The sequence below is a fragment of the Rhinatrema bivittatum genome, chromosome 10 (assembly GCF_901001135.1).
Source record: "Rhinatrema bivittatum chromosome 10, aRhiBiv1.1, whole genome shotgun sequence".
In the NCBI taxonomy this organism is placed as follows: domain Eukaryota; kingdom Metazoa; phylum Chordata; class Amphibia; order Gymnophiona; family Rhinatrematidae; genus Rhinatrema; species Rhinatrema bivittatum.
In genome coordinates, this window is record NC_042624.1 from 69,255,304 (window position 1) to 69,273,723 (window position 18,420).

At 43.7% G+C, this 18,420-nt stretch overlaps 1 protein-coding gene across 1 annotated transcript in view; it reads left to right on the forward strand.

Moving 5' to 3' along the window:
* Nucleotides 1-18,420, forward strand: part of ASTN1 (astrotactin 1) — a 587,016-nt gene that overhangs the window by 441,100 nt on the left and 127,496 nt on the right. The window contains exons 15-16 of the mRNA XM_029617649.1: nucleotides 4,993-5,097; nucleotides 11,927-12,115. Of these exons, the coding sequence (XP_029473509.1) occupies nucleotides 4,993-5,097; nucleotides 11,927-12,115 (294 nt within the window). The remainder of the gene's footprint in view (nucleotides 1-4,992; nucleotides 5,098-11,926; nucleotides 12,116-18,420) is intronic.

Below are 18,420 nucleotides of genomic sequence, written 5' to 3' on the forward strand. Positions count from 1 at the left end.
AGTATGGGAAAATAAAATGAAACAGATAAGTATGGGAAAATAAGAGTGGGAGCTTGCTTGGCAGACTGGATGGGCCGATTGGTCTTTTTCTGCCGTCATTTCTATGTTTCTATGTAAGAGGCATTTATTCAATAGAATAATGAAGAGAAATTTAAACAGAGTGAGAGTTAGCAGTCTATTCTATTATTTTCCTATGCCTAAATATATGCTTCCTTTAATTTGTGGTGAGATTATTGCCTTACGAGTTCTCCTTCAACTTGTGATGTGTTTTGGCCCCTCCTAATGCAGTTCTCGAAATTGGCCCATATTGGCTAGGGACCACTAACTTTGGCTCTGTTTAAGTTTCTCTTCATTATTCTGTTGAATAAATGCCTCTTGTGAACAGTGTAACTTTTATGGACAGTGAACAATATACCGGCGCCTATATTATTCTACTTGTACTTGTGGCTTGGGTCTAATCCACAGTTATTGTTTTCTACAGACAACATGTACAAGACTAGCCTAGAATTTTTCTCCTGAAAATAAACTATATTCAAAAATTAGACAACTCTATATTTTATGTGCTGGAAAAACCTGAATAAATCAATCTAATTGCCTACATCAGAGTTTCCCATTTTTCTGCAGCCCCTGAATCCATTATAAGAGGTTAGGTTGTGGCTATGTTAATCAAGAAATTACAGTAGATTATTATTACTGGTCTGCTCCTGCAGAGGTTTCATCCTTCTTCTGCTTTGGTTTTTAACAAGTTCTATCTACAGCAAGAACACCCATCCAGTTATTCCCAATAGCAGAGCTGTAATAGGCTTGGTAGTCATCTCACTGGAAACTGGTCCAACTGATAAGATTAGAAAGTGGGAAATGTGCAATGCAGGCAATGCATTTGGACCCTTCATGTTCTGTCTTTGTGATCTCTGTTCTCTCCCTTCTTCCAACAAATACTGTAGACCAAGTATGCTATTGTGAGGTCCTATTTCTGAGACAGTCATGTGCAACTCTTTATAGAGTTTATTCATTGCTGCTGTTTGACTTTACATCTGTATTTCTGTAACTAGAGATGGGTCATCACGAACCCTACCCATAATCTGAACAGTCACCTACAGACAGGCCATTTTGCTTATCTAGAATTGGGGATTTTAATGCGATAACTGTGCCTATTAGTGAATGCTCAGGTTAGAGGCTCGAGAACATAAGAACATAAAAATTGCTATACTGGGGAGACGTAGTGACATCATCCTGCTAGTTGGAAGCCTAAATCCTAGCTCTAACCCCAAATTGTGATCTTTAGCAATCTTACTTCAAAAGAACCTTGAGACGAACAGAAAGCACCAAGGTGTGTGTTGCAAATGTGGGCGATATGGCGTAGAAGAAAAAACAGCTCAATTTGAAGCAATTTTCATTTGCAAACTGAGAAATCATGAAGGCCTCTGGCCTAGAGGAGGGAGCAGATGCAGATGACAAGGCATTCGAGGTAGGCCATGAACCTGATGGTGCTAGGGGTAGAGGGGAGGATGAGTATGCCTACCAACTCTGAATTCCGGAGGTGGTTCACCGAGGCGCAGAAGGGTATGGCCGCAATAAAATCAGAACTGGGTGCGATGGTGGCAGGCTTACACGGTTAAGTCCTTGATCTTGGACGGAGGTCAAGGAGACAGTCACATCTAGAGAAACTGGTAACAGATTTGAATGCATGATGCGAGGAGGTGGTTGGCAAGGCAGAAACGGAGCAGGATCTTGATGAATGGCTGCAGGACTTTGAGAATAAGTCTCTCACTTCTGTGGGATACAGGAGACTCAAGAGCCAGCAAACTGTTTTCAGATTGTTAATAGCATTTGCACCATGATCCTGGAAGCAGATGAGAGCTCGGAGGAACTGCCTCTCATTAAATTAGAAAGAGCGCACAGAGCTTTAGGAGCGCCAAGGGGAAATATTCCCCAGGATATAGTGGCCTGTTTCCATAGTTTTGTTGTAAAAGAAAAAATAGCACAGTAAGCATAGAAAATAGGCCAACTCACTTGGAAAGTGGTGGATGTATTCCAAGATCTGTGTCCAATAGCTATTAGGAAAAGATGGGACTTTAAAGAAATAATTGCCATACTGAAAAAAGATGGCAATGATTTTAGCTGTCCTGGCTAGGGAGAATGCATGCAATCAAAATGAATATTCTTCCTAGGTTATGCTACAGATTTCAGACTCTCCCAATCCTAATTCCAGATAACATGTTGAGAGGTTGGCAGAGGAAGATCTTCTGATTTATTTGGAAAAGAAAGCCCCAACGGGTGGCAAGAGGTCCTATATAAACCAAAAAACTCAGGGAGTGTTGGGGTACCAAACCTTAATTATATTGCAGCCCAGCTGAGGGCATTGATGGACTGGCATAGCATGGCTGAGCGTAAAAGTTGGATAAGATTAGAACAGGAGATGTTTGGTGTCTTCCCACTTGATATGGCAATATGGTCGACCGAAGGGATTAGGAACTGGTTTAGAGAGGACGGGAAGAAGTTCTGTTTTGTCACAGGTTTTAGAAAATGGATATAAGATGCTCTACAGATGGTATCTGACCCCAGTCTAATTACAGAGAATTTTCCCAGGCGTTTTGGATCTCTGCTGGCTTGGATGTGGAGGGAAGGGCATTTATATCATATCTGATAAGAGTGCCAAAGGTGGTTGGCTAGTGGGACATGATTATAGATCTAATTCATGAGATCACTGGGTGCAGATTCTTGAAGACCCCAGATCCTGCTGATCACTATGAACGTAGCAGAAATAGATGAGAAAATTTAGCGATTGATCTTTCAGATTATTATTGCAGCAAGGTGTGAACTTGTAGCATGGTGGTGTGAGGCTGAGGTTCCATCATTGGTATATGTTCAATTGGGATTAGCTAGGGTATATAATACATGTAAACTCACAGCACCTATTCATATGCTGTCACAGTTCAGTAAAGGCCGGGATCCTACCTCCTTCAACCCTCTCCTCCATCCCACTCGCCTTCAAAGTATTCTAAATAACACTTTAAAGTGCTACTTTTCTAGGATCTGATTTACCAAGGTTTTTCTCAAATTCTTTGTCCATGGTATACAAATCTTAGTGAATTAGGCCTGTTGTCTACATGATTCAAGGGAAGGTAGCTTGTCTTCAAGAGCTGCAAACAGGTTTTCAGAATAAATCAAATAAAATAATACATAAAGTATGCAAATGTGCCAGGTTTAGATCAGACATGCACAAATATAATCTGATGAATATTCATTGCATACTGCCAGCAAGACTTAATCATGGTTCTGCAGCACAGGGGTTACTTATCCCTGTTCTAGCTCACAGTTTTATCTGTACAATGTCTTGGTATATATGGTAAAAAGAGAACATGCAGCTTTCTTTCCCATCTACTATATTTGCTTATCTACCACTCCCATCCTTCAGTTTTATCAATCTAACATGCTAGAGCAGGGGTAGGCAAGTCCTGTCTTCGAGTGACACAAGGCTTTCAGGATATCCACAATGAATATGCACATGATGCATTTGCATGCAGTAGAGTCAATGCTTGCAAATACATCTCATGAATATTCAGTGTGGATATCTTGAAAACTTGCTTGCTTTGCAGCACTTGAGGACTGGAATTGCTTACTCCTGTGCAAGAGCTTACTGGCTATATTTCTCTGAGTCCATATATATACCATATGTAACCCCCCCCCCCCCCCCCGTTCATTGTATTTTCATCCTGCTGTTACAATGTAAACCGATATGATGTTGCCACGAATATTGGTATAAAAAAGTTTATAAATAAATAAATATAATAGCACTGCTGCTGTTCCTGTGAGCAGGGTCGATGCAACCATTAGGTAGGACTAGGCAGTCACTTAGGGTGGCATCAGTGGGCAGGGTGCTGCCGGGTACGCGAGGGTGCTATTTTCAAAATGTGAAAGGAGGGGTGGCAGCAGTTGCAGGGAGAGAGCGAGAGAGAGAGAATTGTAAGAGGAAGGCCATAACTCTGCATATCTACCACTGTCAGAGGGGCACATGCAACTCAGGGAGCTGGTGTTACATTGGTCTGCCTAGGGCGCTACAGACCCTTGTGAGTGTCAGGATATGATAAAATTCACATAATGTTTCCTATTCCATGGGCACAGAACAAGCTTCCTCCATCTTTGATGTGCTTACCAGGTTCATACTTGACAAACAGATCCCAATCTCTTCCCTACTACTTACTATTTCCATTCCTTTCTCTCCTTAAAACAGCACAGTGGTTTCCTGACATGGATTAATGAATAGGAAATGGGGAGAAAAATAGATTATAAAATGTAATTAAATGGGCAATTAACACTGCTAAGTATGCTGCTGGGATTGGCCTTTGGTAGAATAGGCTAATTACCACTTGCTGTTGGTGCTGGTTGAGATGGATGTTCAGATATTAAACTAATTTAAAGACACACACTCACTTTCACTAAGGAAATAGCCCTCAAACCTTTCAGTTTTAGTCTCTTACCTATGTATCTCCTCTTCCTTTCCCTTTCATTTCTAAATGAAGAATAGATGCAGAACATAGCACAGTTACACTTCTCATCACATTACAACACCATACAATTACTTGATGCAACACAATTATAATGCATCACATTATATACACACACAGCACAGTTAAACATAGAATAATTTGTGTTAGATTCATTGTTTGTTTCCAATATCACTTCCTTCCTCTTCTCAACTCCTTTTCTTCTTTAACCACCTACTCTTCTTTATACATCTGCCCATTCCTTCTCCCTGCTCTCTAACTCCTTGGCCAGGAAGCAGAGGCTCCAGTGCTATAGATATGGGCCAGTCAGTTCTCAGGGCAATTAGCAATCTACCATCGCTTTACACTGGCAAGGGAGTGGAGAACCCTTTCAGTTTCATGTTGCTGTCACCTCTTTCTCCCAGTTATTAGAAAAAGTCTAATCTTCCACCTCTGCCAATGGACTGATCTAACTATATTTTGTGCTCTTCAATATCTCACACAGGTATGGTGAACTATAGCGAAGTATCTGGCTATCCCTTACGCCAGCTCTGGAAGGTCCGGTCCGTGATGTACCATGTGCGTCTGAACCAAGCCTCCATCTCACAGTGTAAGGAATTAGTGTGCATGTAATTGACAGAACATTTTATTCCTATGAATCTCTTCAACTTCCTTTGAGAATTACAGGCGAAAGATGACCCTAATTCCTACCTGCATTGCTACATAAATGCCATCTTATATGTAATATCAGTTTATTCATACCTTTCTGTTGACAAAGCCTGCCACCAGTGAATGTTACAATAGGCCTAATAAATACAGAGAGGTCCATAGTCAGAAGCTGGCTGTCTAGCAAAGTTAGCTAAATAAACTTCTCCGGCTAACTTTGCTGGAATATTTAGCAGTGTGCTGCTCTTTGGCAGGCCTAAAGTTCTCCAACTCTGTATATATGTATCTCATGGCTGGTCAGTGTGGTAAGATTTTTAAATCCTGACATTTGTCTGGCAAAGTCCGAACGCAGCCAGATGACACTGGATATGGACCTCAGACAATTTAACAGAGTAAGTCAGCAATTATATCATAAAACAGAAATTAAAAACATGCCCTTAATATAATCAGACCCTCTCCCTACTCTCACTAGGGGCAGAAAAGGACTGCATTACAAAATTAATAAAACATCAAAAATGCAATCTCACCCAAACTCAATAATTATTCTATCCTATATTCTCATTAAGGGAGACAGGAAAAACTATGAAGCATAACCAGATACTCCTTTCCCATCCCAAAACAATAAAACTGAAAAAGTGTTATCAAGGTTAGTGATCACAGGCCTTTGACACCTGGAGACCTTGGTTTGACTTTCATCTGTCATTACGTATGATCTGGACCGTATTACTGAATCTCCTTGAGTTTCTTTTTTCCCCTCCATTTTTCTAGTCCTCATCGCTCGCAGTGGTGCAATACTGAAATTACTTGCTTCCATACCAGAAGTGACTGTGCTTGGTCTTTCTTTCTCTGCTTTTAAAGCTTCTGGGACAGAAACTACAGGAAAGGCTTTGTAGAAACCCAAATATACTTCCCTTTCATCTGCACCCAAGCAGTGCAGTAATGCATTTTGACTGCTTCTCTTCTCAGACCACACAATCAAGGGATATCCAAGAATAATATGAACCTGAAGTACAGGAAAAGCTCCCTCTTTGACATACATAATGCACTTACTGGGTACTTACAGTAAGTGCATTATGTATGTGGAAGTTACAAAATACATATATTATGATCCATCTGATTTAGAGAGATTTCTAGAAGAGTACAGAAACCAGAGAGGGGGGGCAGAAACTCCGGATCCAAATGTTGGAAATGATTAAATGATCCTGTTTTAATTCTGTCTTTTTTTTTTTTTAGAATTGAATATTATGTTTAAAATATGCTCTATAGGCTCCCCACTCTGTTTAGTAACATGGAATCAGGAGACAAGGTATAATGATTTAAGTTGTATAACAGTTATGATGAAACTGTGAGTAATACTCACTATGTGTTCCTGATTCCTAAGAATTCAATGTAAATTGAATACAAATATGAATAGTTTTGTTTGTAAACTTAAATTCATAAATAAAGAATTAAAAAAAAAAAAAAAGCTCCCTCTTTTTAGGACTAGCATTCTAGTATGTCTCCAACCATAGTAGGTGTCCTGGCTTAGAGTGGAAAGTCCATTGTTGTAGCGCCTATGTTCAGAAATTTAGGTGAAGCGAAATGGGGGTTTTAAGATAGGCATGTTAGTGGCATGCTATCTACATGTGTTTCTTTAGAAAATGTAAGAAGAGCATGTACAACTAATACACACCAACAAAACACACCCCCAGGAAAGCCCTTTCTTTATGTGGACACGTTTGTTTGCATTATGAAAGCATGCACACGCTTCCAGATGGCCAAAAGTGAAAATCCATTTACCCGCAAATTTCTTACTTTTGAGGGTTAACTATTTTTTTTACCCAAACAGCAGGCAACATAGGGCCCAATTAGCTAAGGCTTTCCCTCCATTCTGTATTTATGGGGAGAAAGAATATAGTGCGGTCCATATTCAGCCATTAACTGACAAGCAAATTAGCCAGATAAAATTATTCAGCTAACTTGGCCGAGATATTCAGTAGCACAGCCACACCACTGAATACACTCGCTTATCTATTAGCTGGATAAACTTATCTGGCTAACTGACTTTAGACCAGTTGAATAGCAGGTTTAATTTACCCTGCTAACAGGGTCTTTCATCAAATTGCGTTAGGGCCTTAATGTGCGATAAAGGGGTAATAACATGCGATAAACATGTAATCTTTAGTATGTAAATTTAATTATGAGTATGCAAAAACTAGCTTTTTATGCAAATGAGGGACTCCTACCACCTGTCGCAAACATTTATTGTACACTGTTGCGCGATTTAATGTTGGAAATAACCTTTTTGTGTGCATTATTGTGGTAAAATTAGTTTTTATTGTGGGATAGGCGTCGTTAATGCGAACTGAGTGTTTAATGGCGGCTAATATTAGAAGCGCTAAAATGAGGGCTTTTCTCAGATACACCTACATAGTCCTGCTGGGCCAAAAAACCCCACCTTTTCTTGCCTGCCCTTTCTTCTTAAATCTTCTGTGTTGTGGGAAGTATAATAATAGTGGGAAACTGGCTGCCTTACTGGCCCATTTACATGATGGAAGCAGGATTTGCATGCACATGTGCACGTACATATCAAATTTCGTTGCGCGTACATGTGCACTCTAAGGTTTTTATTGCACATGCTGAGTGTGTCCGTCGCTGCCTGACGTCTCCACTCCGCCCACCTCACCTCCACTCCGCCCACCTCACCTCCGCCCACCTCACCTCACCCAAGACAAGGCCCTACCATCCACCTTGTGGATGGTAGGGCCTTGTCTTGGGCATCTACCTTGTGGGAGCACAAGGATCCTATTTTGCAGGATATAGAAGGATTTATAGACTTATTTAAATCCGTTTTTAATGACCCTGCTCAAAATTCTGTAGCCGGTTTTGCTTTGGTGGATTTGAAGCAAGGCAACAGATCATTGGCCGAATTTTCCATAGAGTTTAAAACTCTTGCAGCAGAACTTTGCTGGGACCCCAAATGTTTCAAGACTCTCTTTTGCAGAGGCCTGGATAACTGTTTAAAGGACAAGCTGGCCGCTCGTCAAACACCTGACTCGCTGGACGAATTGATATCCCTGGCTACTTGGATTGATCTACGTCTCCGACACAAGGTGAAGGAACTCCGGCCTGGGGTGTTACCCGGGTTGAAACAGGCCAGTGCTGTCTCTACACCTCGGATGATTCCAGTAGTCCCTGCTGCCGACACCGATGAACCTATGCAAATTGGTCATGGACATTTGACTTCTAAAGAGAGAAGATTTCGGAAGAAGCGCGGCTTCTGCATGTACTGCGGTCAGCCTGGCCATGATGTCTCTACATGCACCACTCGTCCGAAAGCACGGACGGGCCAAAGTCCTACAGGAGGACTATTCTTAGGCCTTACTGCGCCCTCTCCTACGCTCTCTCTTCCAGTCTCCTTGACTTACGGACCAGTCACTGTTCAGACTCCTGCCCTGGTGGACTCGGGGGCAGGAGGCAACTTCATTCTCAGAAGTCTAGTGGAATATTTGTGGATCCCCCTCATCAAGTTGAAAAACCCTCTACAATTATCCTCCATTCATGGAGTGCCCTTACCGGGAGATGTATCTTGCTAAACCGAATCAGTTACTCTCTGCACCGGAGCTCTTCATATGGAGTCACTCTCCTTCTTCATACTGGAAAAGGCTGTGCACCCTATCGTCCTGGGGTTACCCTGGTTGCAAGTACACCAACCCCAATTTGACTGGGCATCTCTGGATCTCTCCAACTGGGGCCCAGAATGTCATGGGAAATGCCTTGGGGAGATATCACCTGTTATTGGTATGCCTGCGACTCCAGCAGTACCGTGACTGCCACTCCAGTATACCCCCCTTCGGGGATATCTTCTCCAAAGAAGTAGTTGATATTCTTCCTCCACAGGAGCCTTATGACTGTGTCGTAAGACAGAAGTCCAGAACTGAGTCTCCGAAAAGACTGGTGCACTCTCTCTCAGCATTTGAGAATAAAGCAACATCGGAAGATATTGAAGAAAATCTCCAGAAGGACTTTATCCGACCATCTGAGTCGCCAGCTGGTGCGGACACTTGTGTTGGGGGAATGGAAGACAATAGACTAACCAGTGAAGGTTCTTCAATATCTCCAGACGAAGATGATATTACTCCTAGTGAACTGTCCTCAATATCTCAAGACTCATTTATCATCAATGCAGAAGATGACCTAGAGTTCAAGATTGAAGAGGTTCTGGACGTTCGTAGAAGAGGCAAGACTTTAGAATACCTTCTAAAATGGGAAGGTTTTGGCCCCGAAGAAAACTCGTGGGTGCCTCAAACCAATATCTTCGATAAAGAAATGCTTCGTCGATTCTCTCGTGCATCCTTCCAAACCCGAGCCTGGTGCCCGAAGAGGAGATCACCCTTTGAAGGAGGGTACTGTTGTGTCCGCCACTGCCCGACGTCTCCGCTCTGCCCACCTCACCTTGTTGGCGACTCCCTTCGGGGTTGGTGGAAGGCTAGCTGCTGCGGCGTCTCCATGCCATCCTCCTCTGGCGTTCCCAGACCGGCTCGACGCTGCAAGCCACCATGTTGACCAGATGCCTAAGGGCGCGCGCGCATGCGTGGCCCGACTGATGTACCAGCATTGGCGTGAACCTCAGGGGCGTCCCCTGGAGATGATGTCACCAGCTCCAGATATTTAAGGTCTCAGTTTTCGCTAACAAGATGAGTTAGCAAGGGATTGATTACCTAGCTTCCTCCTGGTCGCTGCGGATAGGATTCGCTCTCCGCAACCCTAGCTACTCTGCCTCCTCGGAATTCACTAGAGGTACCTGCTCCTCGGGGGCCTTGCTCTCTCTTTTTCTTCGCAGGTCACAGTCTGGAACCCATACTTACTCCTCGAGGGCCCACGTCCCGGACTTGCTTCTTAATACCACTTCTGCTAAGAAGTCATCGCTGCTTACAACATTGTGAGTTTCCATCTATCTCTCAGAGCTTTCCCTGGGTGCAGGTACTCGCTCCACGAGGGCCTAATGCATACCAACTCCTGGGCTGCCTCAAGAGACTATTGTGTGAGTGTTACCATCAAGGACTTGTTCCAGAACTCTGCATATACTGCCTACTCACGTTCTTAGTTTCTCTACAGCTCAGCCAACTTGGGATTGCTGTTCCAGTACCTGAGGGACTACAGCCCAGCCGGAAGCTTCTAGCTCACTACTGCCACCTCTGGTGGTTTACTATATTGTCTAATAAAAGAACTAGTGTGTGTCTGTCTCTTACACTAAGCCTGACCAGTGGTCCCTCTCGGAATATCCCCCCAAGAGCGTGGTCACCTGCCACTGGTCCAAGGATCCACCCACAACTATTCTAAATAACAACAGATTGCTAAATATCAGCTTTAACAACAGAGCTTTCTGACAGATTGCTAACTCCTCCCAGCTTTCTCTACAGAGCTTTGTTAACAGATTGACAACAGATTGCTATCTCCTCATGGAGAACACATCAGATTGCTAACTCCTCACGGAGATGCTGACAGATTGCTAACTCCGCATGGAGACTCTGACAGATTGCTAACTCCCCTCGGAGAACTCCTATCACTGAGAGAGAGACAGACTAATATGTAACTTTACTATTTATACCACTGTAAGAGGGGGCACTTTTAACTCTGTGTGGGGTTTGGGGGGAAGGGGTAAGTTTTGAGGGGGGGCAGTTTTACATATATAGTAGGAGGTATGAACAGCAAAGTTGACATCACTGAAGATTTTCTGCTGTTTGAATCGATGAAAGATACAATAGAAGTTGATTTGTACAATGCACTCTCTACCTAGCTTGATGCACTCTCTTCCTAGCTTGTATGTAAAACTGCCCTCCCAAACCTATCCCATACATTTGCATAATAGCGTGCATTGCACTATTTAACGCCAGCTTTTTTGAGTGCGTTAGGACCTTATCGCTAACGTTAAGGCCGTAACACAAAATGATAAATGGCCCTGTAAGTTAACCGGATAAGTGGCTCCTTCTCTGCTTGTCTTGTTTTATCCAGCTAACCTTTTAGCCAGATAAGAATTTATCCTGCTAAGTTGTGGTCACTGAATGTGGCTGAAATTTGAAACTGTGCCATTTAGCTGGATACGTTTGAAATATCTAGCTAAGTGTGGTGCTGAATATAAGCCTCAGTGAGTCAAGGCCAAAGTCTCTGTAAATTTATCCCCGTATGTGTGGGTGGAAGCTGCAATACCATACCATTACTACCTTTTACAGTAGCACTTTTCTATTCTCATCCTTAGCCAGTAGAGAGGATGGATTAAATATGCTGTGAGATTAATAGTCAGTGGATTTGTCCTGTTAAGCTTTGGAGATAGCCGGACAAAACCTAAGATTTATATATTTCTTCTCCCGGCTAAGCTTGTTGCCCTCACAAAATTTACCGAGAGAAAAAAGAGGGAACCCTGGGGATGATCCTGGGGCACAGTTTCACTTTGTTTGGACTGATATTCAGCACTGCCCAGACAAGTTAGACAGATAAATCTGGTGGAAAAAATGTCTGTCCTAAACCTAAGGGCAATTTTATCAAGGTAAATTGATCTGGGTATATTCAGCAGAACTTCATTGGGCACATTCCTCTGAATAGCTGGCTAAAGTTATCCGGCTAGGTTTACGTCGATAATTTTACCTATTCACTAGCTTACCCAAGACCGTTTCTCTGCTGTAGAAACCAGCCTTATGAATTCCATCCAATGTGTTTGACATTATTTTTCTTATTTGAATTTCAACTTGTTTTGGAAAGAGATAAAAAAAAATGTTGGAATTTCCCATTTGCAGCCTTTAGTCATTCTCTACATTCTCTGGATGGAGCCACCTCCCGAGGGGATTTTATGGCTCTACTAGACCATTTTGGGAATTACTATATCCAAGAAGCCATGTATGGGTTTGAAGAGTCCTGCTCTATCTGGTACCCGAACAAACAGGTCCAGAGGCAACTCTGGCTAGAGTATGAAGACATCAGTAAAGGTAGGAACAGTTCTTTTAACACATGCATTGTTCTATTTGTTTTCTCCATTTATAATGATCTTGATTTTTAGTTCATACATGTTGTTTAGCTTTATTTTATAATATGACTATGTTTTATTGTAAGTTGCCATGATCTTTTGGACTGTTGCAGTTGATAAATTCTTTACAATAATAAATAAATACAAGACTGAGGAGAACACATATCAACCAGAAATTGAAGTAGATGGAGAACTCTGTGTGCTAACAGTCTTGGGTTGGCACCAAATACCTCTTTTCAGAAAGCAGGTGCACTTCTGGGGTGTGCTCAGATTTTGGCTGCAGTACTGGGATTGGGATTCTGAACATGACCTTGGAAAATGGCAAGATGCACCTTTCTTTGGTAAAAATGAAGCTAATAAGCAAAGAAAGGGAGACCAAGGCAAAAAAGAAAAAAAAAGAGCAAAGGAGCCTTTATGCCAGTGTTGTCTGTGATTTGGAAACTTTTGTTCTGCAAATTTGAATTCTTAAGATTCTGGCTTAGAAAAATGAGCATATTGTCATAGGTTGAATTGTTTTTAGTTGCTGGACATCAAAAAATCCCTAATGTTCCAAACTGAAGAATAGTTTTATATTTTACTGAAAGTCCAAAATAGTATGATCCTAATTTATTGATATAATATCATAACATGAGCAGCTGGGACCAATCGACCTTGTCCCTCGTTCCCCCACCTCCCCCCTTCAATCCAAAAAATGCAAGCAGACCCAAGAATGGAGTTAAACAAGCCAGTTTATTTAACCAACAACATATTACATTACACAGAACCTGAGCCCATTCACAATATATTCAGTATCAAACATATCCAGTATCCACAAACCAGCCAACACCGCCACATACCAGCAATGACAGCCTTATCATCTGCGAGGTCTTCCCGCATCTCAACTGTCCATCTCAGCCACCTGCTGAGACCCTCTGTCACATCCTAATGACAGACGTCCCGTGCCACCTGGCCAGCATCAACGCTATCCATCTGGCCTCAGGTACGTGAAGCCTCATGGCCTTTATAAACCGCTGCATCCTCTACTACCAACTTCAGCCAAACTTAACAATATCAATATTTCCCTAACCTGGGCTTGGGTTACCTGACACAGATGGGGACTAACTCAAATCAGTCACCATTCCCCACTCTCCAAACTGCAGCCCCTAAGAAAAATGGACAACCACTCTAGTTCCTCCTGCAACACACTGTTAAAAAGATCATTGTCTATGCCGAACACCAAGGGTACCCGTCCAATCAGGGGAACATGGCAACCAACCTAATAGGTGTTAGAACATAGGTCACCAAGGACTCACAATTTACCACCATAATTGGCCCCTTCGGCTGGCCACTTACTGCTCTTACTGGCTGGATGGGATTTGGCACACAGTGAGTAGATATGCCAGAATTTAATATCTGAAAATGGGCATGTAGACTTTTTAAATCACCAGCACATGTCATGGCTCCCACCCTGTGCTCTGCCCTGCTGCCCATTCTTATTGACATAGAGCCCCTTGCCTGAGGGATGAAAGGAATTTCCAACCTGCCCAGAACCCATTGATCTGACACCCCCCCCCCCCCCCAAGGTGACCCTTATTAGTCGTCTTGGTCAGACATAAATTAATATCTTGTGTCCCCCACAACATGAGGTGACATTCTTCAGTCTTGTCTCGAAAAGCCTCATCATAATCTAACCATGCTCACCCCTCAGAATCCCTATAGGCACAGATGATACTATCACAAAGGTCCATACTGGGAAGGATTGAAGTGACCAATGATGCTTGCCAGCCTCAAAAAACATTTCATCCAATTTAATATGTTCCTGGGGATTACTCTCCCTTCTGCCACCTTTGCCTTTTTCCTCCTCTTCTTACTATTCTTCCTCATTCTCCTTCTGCCCTCCAGAAACCTAAAAATATCTATATAGACCCTGTTTTTAATCTTAACGTGCAATTTATGCGGGCTACCCTCCCACAACCAGATAAGGCAACCAATGCCGGGTGTCCCATAACCTGACATCGATCCACTTCTCCACCTCCAGGCCTAACCCTGCATCCAGATCCAAATATCTCTGAACTGGTACTAAAGAATGAGGACGACAATGAGTCAGACCTACACTTTTGCCCTTTACCACCCTGTGCTCCTCTAGTCCTTTCCCCAGCCCCAGACTCACCAAGGGATGCAGCAGAGGAAGTGACCACTGCTCCCGTGTCCATCCCACCCATGCCAGGCTGCTCTGTTTCTCCTAGCTGTTGAACAGCACATTCGCTCCAGATTTCTTGTCTTGATATCGCAGGCAGATCATCTCTCGCAGTCGGACCTGCAACAACAGAACAGGCCAGTACAGACCCAGAATGCGAACCACGACCTACAGGCCCGGCTCCCAGAGATGAGCCCCTAATTGCCCTAGCCGCGCCTCATTGTCCTGGATTCCCTGTATCCCATTGCTGCCTCCAGCCTCTCCCGCCTGTGCCTCCCCCAAGGACCCTCAAAAGGCCCATAAGGCCACCAACCCACCTCACCCCAACCATAACTGCCCCTGCTCGTGATAATGCCAGTCCCAACTGCCCAATCTACCTCCCAATAAGCCTCCCAACCAACCTCCAGCCAGGCCCCAATTGCTACTGGGAAGTCACCTTCACAAGGTATCTGGAGTAGCTTGCCACCCCACACCAGCACTCTTTTCACCCTGCCCAACAGGGGCTGTACTCTGCTCACCTCCCCCCGATCTACCATGTGATGCACCATAATGCATTCCTGCACTATATCCCCCCCCCCCCACTCCCTTAGGCACCTCTCTTTGCTAGGCCCTTCCCCTTTCCTCCTGTCATTTTTCCTGGAAGCCTTCAACACAGGGGCAACATGGATCATCAAAAGTGCATGGGAAGCATGCAGAGCCAAAGCATCCATGACTCGCATGCTATCCCTGATTCTGTTGGCCAACACAACACTGTTAAAAAAGCACTGCAAGGGGAGGAAGGTTCCAGCCAAGGGAAAACTCCTCATTGGCACTGGAAGCACCATCTGAAGAGGCCCGTACAGCAGCCCCATTGACGGCAGTTCCAGAAACCATGTCACCCTAGACAGGCCCCGTGGTCGGCTGATGTGTTCAGCACTCACCATGTGCAAGGCCACGACCCTCAGCTCCTCCTCCATTGGCCCTTTACCAACTGGTTCCAGGGAGCCCTTGGAATCAGCTCATCGACATCAGCCATTCGACCAAGGCCTGCTGCAGCGCCCCTCCGAGTTCACGCAATCTGGCAATTTCTCTCTGCTACCAAAGCAAAAACGGTCCCCCTTAGTTATTTAAACCCTCGGACCACCCCATCCCCTACTCGACAGCTCCCGCGGTGTGGCCAATCCGACACCATTACTAACCCCATTTGAACGAAGCACCATGGGGATTGACAGCCAGGGGACAACTAAAAAATGCATGGACAGAACAAGCCGGGGGATGGGGGGGGGGGAGAATAGGGAAAGAAAGGCAAGGTGAAAAAAAAGGAGGGGATCCAGGTGAAGGGGCTGCTGATGCCCTGGTAACTATGGCTGGGTCAAACTTAGTTCCCCAGCCTTCACTTATTCTACTGAGGAAAAAAAAAATCTTCTTGCTCTCCCTTCTGTTTTATATATTTTTTTCACACGTACAAAATCTTCAAACCAAGGTTCATGTTAACTGCACTTGTACCAGGGGAGCTCAGCTGGATCACTGGGAAGGAAGAATAACAAACACCGGAGTGCAAATTCATGTCTCGTATGTTCTGTAAATGCATTTTAAAAATCAGTTTTCCAGGCAGGCCTGGGGCCATCAGCTCAACAGGCAAGACTTCTGCTACTGAACCTGGAGCCATTTTGTGCCAGCAGTAGAAGGTGACTTTTGATCCTCCCCTTAATCCCTTTGTATGAGAGAAGATGCAAGAAATCTACTGATTCTTAGGCTACTGCCACTAAAAAACAAATATACCTGGCAGCTCTAGGAAACCTGCTTTTACTGTAGGATGGATCAAGACTTGCACTTTCACTTAGCTGGGCTATAAGCCTAATGCATGTGGTGGCGGGGGGGTGTTGATAACACTTTATATTATAGCCTCACAGACATGGACACCGTTACAGCGTACTCTTCCTCCTCCTCTTCCTTTCCAATCTCTCATTCTGATCAATGCGTTAGCAGTCAGTTTTCATTTAAAAGTAAATACAAAATTACAAAATGAAAACTGGCCTGGCAGGTATATGTCAAGAAGTGGCAGCACAATGGCACAGTGTTATCCTACAGAAGAGACCCTCTGTGATTCTTAAGCATGTTGACCAATGCCATCTGTACTCTTCTCTTGACTGACAAAGATTTCTGATAAGCACAGCTTTATAAGGGTAATTTTAAGACTGTTGCATAAATGCAAGGTCTGTGGGTCTTTTCTACTTTGTACTCATTTTCAAACTAAAAATATGCTCATATTTGAAAATGACCCCAAGTACCCTCAGGCATTTTCGCCTGCTAGTTTGTGTGGGCACATGCATACGTTTGCCCGCATATTGGGTGGGCAATTTTCCAAAACACCCATTTCTACAGATAAAGCACCCTTATACCCGGAGATAAAGCTTTTAAAATTACCCTTCCTAAGTAGACATGAAACCTGTTCCCTGCATGAATGTCTCTTTTCCTTTCCTATGCAAAGAAGACTCCAGGGTGTAGGGAGATTTCAGTTAACACGTGGGTGCTTACTTGCTCTATCTAACATATGCTCTTGTGTTATATTTTAATTGCTTTCTTTTCTCAATTTACAAATACCTCTTGATTTTGGCCATGGCACTGCTGAAATTGCATCTCACAAGTGACACATTTTCTGTCAATGCTAAAAGGATTCTGAAATAGCACAATGAAAGGGGCTTGCTCTACCAGGCACGTTACTAGCCTCCCGTATGGTGTCCGGAGTCTGAATTATTCCCTTTCACAAAGAAGCTCCCAATACTGCTAAATAAATAAATACAGTTTATATGTAACCTCCATCCAGGTCCTTTGGCTTGAAAGTGAGAGGATCATGATAAAAAAAATCTCCAAAAAACAATCACTCCACACTATACTGTGTTCAAATGAGTTCTTACCCAATAGGGGCTGGGAAGGAAGGAGATTGGGGGGAGGGGGGGGGGAGGGTTGGTAGGAAAGATCTCATTTTAAGACCCTCTGTTGCAGCAATACAAATTACATAGGTACAACAGTGAATACCCAGCTCCTGCAAGTACACATACAGTCCCTCCTGCTCCCCATTCTTTAGAAAAGAACACAATATACACAAGAACCACCATACAGGGTTAGACCAAGGGTTTATCAAGCTCAGTTTATGGACTTTTCCTCCAGGAACTTGTGCAAAACCTTTTTAAACCGAGCTATGCTAACTGCTTTTACCACATCCTTCGGCAAATAATTCCACAGCTTAATTGTGCATTGAGTGAAAAAATATTTTCTCTGATTTGTTTTTTGTTTTATTTTATTTGTATTAATTTTAACATAGTTTCAAAGCATAACATCTTTGTACAGAAAAAGAAAAGAAACTAAATATAATATTGCACCCTTATAGGAAACATATATATTTCAGACCACAAATCAAATTGGCATGCAGGAGGGCTGATAGAGGAGCACATCAAAAAGAAATTAAAAAAAGATAAAGAAAACAGTTTAACATGTGTGTGCTACCCTTAATATTTAAGCCTAAGTTATGGGACTCTCTAACAGGCCGATACAGTACAAACCTGCCTTGGACGCATGTTTTCCCTTACCCCTTATTCAGTAAGGGGCGGAAAACGCGCATCCAACCCGCGGCACCTAATAGCGCCCTCAACATGCAAATGCACGTTGATGGCCCTATTAGGTATTCCCGCACGATACAGAAAGTAAAATGTGCAGCCAAGCCGCACATTTTACTTTAAGAAATTAGCGCCTACCCAAAGGTAGGCGCTAGTTTCTGCTGGCACCGGGAAAGTGCACAGAAAAGCAGTAAAAACTGCTTTTCTGTGCACCCTGCTGCTGCCGCGAGTTCCCAGGGTGGGGGAGAGAGAGAGTGAATGAGCGAGCAAACACAGCTTGCTCGCTTATTCACTCTCTCTCTCCCCCACCCCCACCCTGGGAACTCGCGGCAGCAGCAGCCTCCTCCCAACGCTAACCTCTTCATTTTCAGCCCTCGCGGAGGCGGAGTCCCATCGGCCGCGGTTGAACCTCTTCATTTTCCTCCGAGCTGCGCTGCAGTCTTCTTTTCTTCGGGCCGATGCCGAGCGCACTAGCGTGGCCTCTTCTTGCCGCGC